General features: G+C 38.0%; 1 protein-coding gene across 1 annotated transcript in view; it reads right to left on the bottom strand.

The window, feature by feature from the left end:
- Window positions 1-1,039: 1,039 nt before the first annotated feature.
- Window positions 1,040-6,000, bottom strand: part of LOC104356965 (mediator of RNA polymerase II transcription subunit 27) — a 94,546-nt gene continuing 89,585 nt past the window's right edge. Inside the window, exons 7-8 of the mRNA XM_042786960.1 lie at window positions 4,101-4,178; window positions 1,040-1,538 (exon numbers count right to left, since the gene is read on the bottom strand). Of these exons, the coding sequence (XP_042642894.1) occupies window positions 1,404-1,538; window positions 4,101-4,178 (213 nt within the window). The 3' untranslated portion in view covers window positions 1,040-1,403. The remainder of the gene's footprint in view (window positions 1,539-4,100; window positions 4,179-6,000) is intronic.

The raw sequence follows: 6,000 nt of genomic DNA, 5'->3' as shown, positions 1-6,000 counted from the left end.
GTCCCTCCCCTTCCTGCCCTGTTTTTGTGTCCCTCCATTCCCTTCTTACTAAATGCGATTAACTTCACTCAGCACTCTTTGCTGAAAACCAAACCAAACTTTGCCACCACCAAAGCCTCTGAGAGGGGTGTCTCTTCTTTCTGCAACAGCTTTTCACACAGGCAGAAGGAACCTCAAAAATGAGTCTGCAGTACTATCCCTAAATGTCAATTTATTTGAAAATTAGCTGAGTGACAAAGCTTCTCCAGAGCTCCCCATACCAGCTCCCAAAAGCAAGCTTATTACTGAAGCCTTTGTGGCTTTCAAAGGAAACAAGGAGGTGCTAGTGGGAATGACAGCAGAATTAATCAAATTGGCTATCAGGAGATGACAAATGAAACGTTTAGTCCTCAAGAAAATACCACAGAAGACACTTAACCTGCTACAGCCCCAGGCCACTGAGCATTTGGCTGGGACAGGACAGGGACCTCCCGGGTCCTCAGGTGAAGGAAAAACAGCTGAGGCTCGTAGGAGCTGAATGCTCCCATCCGTTCTAAGTGCTGTGATGGCTGGGAGGGATCTTACTCTTCGCCGGTGTGTTGCATGCAAATTATAAATAATTTAGGAAACATGCTGTATCTGTCTGCACTGCAGAAGCTGTGCTTTAGGGCTGAATTATTTTACTACTTTCAGTTTTAAAACATGATGAATTATACAGTCACTGCTCATCACACATTTTCTAACCACTTAATACATGCAGATCTTGCTAACATTTTTCATTACAATTTTAGTATAGGGAAACATCTGTTTCCCCCTGCCTTAGAAAGTATGCTGCATCTTCCAAGCTGCCACATGCCTTTGAAATTCCATGTTTAATCAACGCCATAATCTCTTCCACAAAAAACCCCAGCGCTCAGATGAGCAGCATTGCAACATCCCTCCACCATATCAGCATGCACGTTTAAATGTTTCCAGTTTTTCTAAAGAAAAGAACAGCATTGAAAAATCCACACCAAACCCAAGGATTTTGTTGATCAAATAATGAAATAAATAGCACAAATTCTAGAATACAAAATTTATTTCAAGCTTATAAAAGTCTTGCAAATCTCTCACAAAACACAAACTGTACAGATATTTTCATTAAGGTTTAGAATAATGATTATTACTGTCAGATCTCCCCAAACATATACTTTCAGCTCAGAAGCCTCAAGCGATCACACGCAGCTTCTTACCATCTTCTTCAAAATACATTTGTCTCACATGTGCCTTGCAGACTGACGGCTTTTAAAGAGTCACATGTATTAGTGCCACCTCACTACTTAGTACAGGATGAAAGGTTCAGAAATGGAACCAACTATTAAACCATCAGCTCTCTTCCAAGCCCAACAGATTGTTCACTCCTCGTGTTACCAGCGGCTGGACTACTATTGCCTGCAAGTGTCATGGAAAGCTTCAAGTGTTCGGAAATCCCTCCATGTGGGTGGCAGGCCATCCTGCAGAAACTTTCCGCAGCGCTGGCATGGAGCCTGGAACAGCTTTATGTAACTTCTTAACCAGGTCTAAAAGGAAAAGGGAGAGAAATTAAGAAAACTGGATATGGATGTTCCCCTTTGTCATCATTCTTGTCAAACAGTGATAGCAAGGACAGAGATCGTACTTTGGCGAGGCCCCAGTGAGGTATACAGTGATTTTATAAACAGAAACATGCCAAAGATTACAAGGTCACTGTATAGCTGAATTCCCACTTTATTAATCATCTTTTGCTTTTTTAGTCACTTAAGCAAATTTGTTAATAGAAATTCATGCACCCTGAGCAGGAGGTACTCGCAGCTAGAGAATTGTGATGGAAGGCAAGTATTGTAATGCTCCTCATATTTTTACTGGAATATAATTGTTCTTGATGGGTACCTTCTTCAGCTGAATATTGGTTTGTCTCTTCCTATAATCATCTATCACACCCCTGCTGCAATCGTACTGCAACAGTCTGAACTCTTCATAGCCGAAGATATAAGGACTTTCACAGAAAGCTAACTAACTTCCTCTCTAATGTGATTTTAAGCTCAATATTCATTGGTCATAAAAATACTCTACCATTTTAAATCTGATTACACTGATAAATAAATATATAAAAAAGGCTAGTGCTGAATAACACAGAGAAAGTTCAGGTGTTCCTAGGTAAAGTTCCTGCCTCTAAAGTGAATTGTTCCCATCATCATACATAGCAAAGAGCATTACTTAACTCAATTCCCAACTCAAGGAGATACACAACTAAAAACCACCTAGACCAGCAGATTTATACTGTGAAGGATGCACATGAATCTTGTCATTTAAAGTCCTATTGAATTACATCGATAAGAGAAAATTGTTCTCTGAAGAAGAGGTCAGCTGAGTTTATTGAAACAAATCCTTCCATCTTCATCAGAGCCTTCTCTATAGCAACCGAAGCTTTGGCCGTCAATAACTCTTCTCCAAAAGAACTAGATCTTCTCTGGGTTTAGCAGTAAATATGGGGACAAGGGCAACAGAACACTACAAGTAAATTGCTGTTATTTACTTCAACTTGGATGGGCTTTGCTCGCACTACAGAGAAATCGAATTTTCTGAACCATAATACAGAAATACGTAAATGAAGTTAAATTGTGCACTTGAGACATCTGTTGAAAGAAAAAAAAAATGTGTTCTTCATTCCCATCAGAAAATTAGGCCTTCACTGCATCCTGTCATGTGGATTGCACAACTGACGTGTGAAAGGACCAACATATTGACACTTCTGGTGTACATCTGGTTTTCTTTTGTTAAAAGTTTTAGTAGCATTTTATCAAATCAATAAGGCAGGTCCATGGCTTAAACAAACGTGCTACCCATTCTATTAAACATTAATTTTCAGAAACATGCTAAAACATGGATTTGACCATTAAGAGTTGCTTTCACCTTTCAAAACTATTATTTTAAGATGCACTCCAAGAGAAGAGACCTTTGCAAATCTGTCCTCTTAGTGGCCTTTTTATTAAATAAACAAACTAGCACAGCAGGTAAGGGAGTCTGAATGATCTGAAATTACACAGTGGAAATTAAAGACATTAAAAGACCTGATGCTACTGTACACACCTAAAGATTGTGAATGGCAAAATCAGTTGTTTGTTTTAAAAGTCTCAGTTACATTGCTCCAGGTGAAGGGGTAACATAATGGAAGTTAAGGGAAAACTCTGAAGTGCAGAGAAAACTCTCCCAAAAGCCTCATTTGGGAGACTGCAGCAGAGTCAACAGCAAGAGTCTGCACTGTCAAAATTTGTCTTGGTAGAAGGAATTCTGAATGATAAACCCTTGTTCTCACCTTCTGATTAACAGGGCTGCTTATATACAAGTTTATCTCACAAATAAAATTCTAAATAGAAGCAGAATCAAAGGTGATAAATCTGCATATCGAGGTAGAGCAGTATTTGATAAATTTTGTTCTGTAAGAAAACAGCAGAATCCTTCAGGAAACATTTCCTTGACTCCTAAAACCACCTGCTGTTGTGCTGGGCAAGTACATGCAATTCCTTAGGAACAAAGTTGGGGCTGAAAGTGGGTAGAGCAAAATGGACTTTTCCCAATCACGTTCCTTTCTCTCATCATTTTCCAAATAACTCTCATCAATTCCCATACTGCGTAAGCTGACAAGCAAGCTGCCTCAGGTGGAACACACTACCTGGAAGTTTCCTCTTACCGGGGAACTTCCAGTGGAGCAGACACCTTACGTACAGAACTCAACCCCTTGCACAGTATGAACAGTGTGAAAGGGCTGGACCACAGCAAAGATTGTGGTTGAGAGAGTTTTTTTTCCTACTGTCTTTCAAGACGACCCAGAGTAGCTCTGCAAATAGGAATCATCAAGCAAATATTGAAACCTGTGACAGAATAATCGCATATATCTCAGTCTTCCAACGTCAATTATCCTAGGGTAACGAGAATGAGCTCTTTATCGTTGTCCATGTATCAGATACAAAGAATTACAGTCATTCTCTACTGTCCAGCTTGTTTAAATAGGGGAAATTACAACTGCATCAGAACTGCCTAATGTCAATCACTATAAGCATGCTGAAGTCTATCTGGAAAAACGTATTTTCCAGTACACTTACCATGAAAGATCTGACTACCACATCTGGCATCTGAGGCAGCTGGTAGTGCAATAGAGCAGTGGTTGCATGATCTGTCACCTGTATCAGACAAAAGGAGAATACACGCTTATTCATTCTGTATTTCAGACCAAGCAGTGTTAATTTGTAGGAAAACAGTTTAAATTCCATAGAGGGGTAGCAAACCAAGGGTTACATGACTGTGAAGACATTCTCTAAGTAATTTTGGGAAGTTTTTGACAGCTAGCTTCCATTCCCTCTGCCAACTTCATACAACAATCAGCTGAAGCAATCATGATAAATAACTTTGTAAGCATACAGTAAAACCAGACACACTTTTGGAAGTCCATAAACATGATAAAAGCTAATAGTGTTGCTAAAAGAATCTAGATTGGTAGCCAATGTGAACTAAGTGATGAGGAAGATGTCCAGCTACATGGAACAATACTAAACTAACACGCTTCACTTCCCACTTAGGACTACCAATCTGGCTGTAAAAAGGTGAAAAAATAAAAAATCTTCAGTACCATATAAAATAAAAGCATCCATAATTTGCCTAACTTTCAAATGCCTACAGAATAAGAGCAGAATCTGTGCTTCTGTGATTGAAATTCCATGTATTCTGTGAAATCATAAATAAGCACAGTCACTAAAGAAATCATGTCAGAGGAAAGCACTTCAGTTTCCTCTTTAAATGCTCTTATTTTCTCTTTGATCATTTTTTTTAGAGAATATATACCCTTAATATATGATGATTTGCTCAGCAAAAGAAGAAACATTGTCAATAATGTAGCTAAATTAAACAGTTCTGGAAGACTAACTTAAAAGAACAGAAGTTAAGACTTAAAAAAAAACCAACCAACCAAACAAAACAAAACCCAAACCTTTGAGTTTGGTCTGTTTTAGTGAAAAATAAAAAAAAACCCAACCAAACAAAAAACAACAAAGCAAAACCAAAAGACAAACCAAAACCAAAAAATACCCTGCCCCCTCCCAATAGGATAAAATAGTGTGAATTGAAACTGTACTTTTACAGAAAAAGGAGTACACTCACTCAATCTTTTAACGGGAAAATTTAAAACATTTAACACTTATAGTCCCGTTTCAGGTTGCTTATGTTGACCAGGAATTGAGCTCTCAGTTTCATTTCCTCCGAAACCAGGAACCGATTAATATGATTATGTTTTATAAATACTTGCACTAGTAAAAAATTTCTAATAGAAACCTTTTTGATTTCCCACAGCCATAACAATAACTCACATATGGGAATTACAGCTAGACAGATTACACAGAAATTATATATTTATAATAACAAAAATAATTGAAGGAAAAAAAAAAATCATGAAAACCAACTAATACTTCAGCAGGTTTTGGTGTTGGTTGATTGTTTAATTTCACTACCATTTTTAAATGATTCTGGAAAGGGGCAGTTTCTGACAGCTATGATACAATTCACTAACAGTATGCAGCCTGTCAGCTTCCTAAATTGTTAGCACTGTCAACAGCTTGCTGCTTCTCAGAAGTTCTAGGCTTAACCCCAGAAATTCTTGGTAAAATTCTCTGAGCTGGACTATTAAACGACTCAAGACAACACAACCACGAGAGCTCCTTCACATCTTGTAACTTGTAAATCTATTAATGGTCCTCATCAGTAATATCAAAGCACGCAACAAGCTACATGATTGTCTAGTTAGTGGATTAAATTATATTTTCTAGTTTTAACATGAAGAAGTAGTGCTCTTCTCAGGGCTTGTCTATATACTATAGTAAATTTGGAGTAAGATAAAGTGTGAACTGAAATTACAATTGCTATTCCCAGCTAACTCCACTTGTTCCTAATCTGTATTTAGTCTAATTCAGCAATGTGAATTGTGCTGAAGCACTCAAACTTTCACTGGAGAAA

The sequence above is a fragment of the Tyto alba genome, unplaced genomic scaffold (genome assembly GCF_018691265.1).
Source record: "Tyto alba isolate M040663 unplaced genomic scaffold, T.alba_DEE_v4.0 Super-Scaffold_11, whole genome shotgun sequence".
Lineage (NCBI taxonomy): Eukaryota > Metazoa > Chordata > Aves > Strigiformes > Tytonidae > Tyto > Tyto alba.
This window is presented reverse-complemented; position numbering and strand designations above follow the sequence as displayed.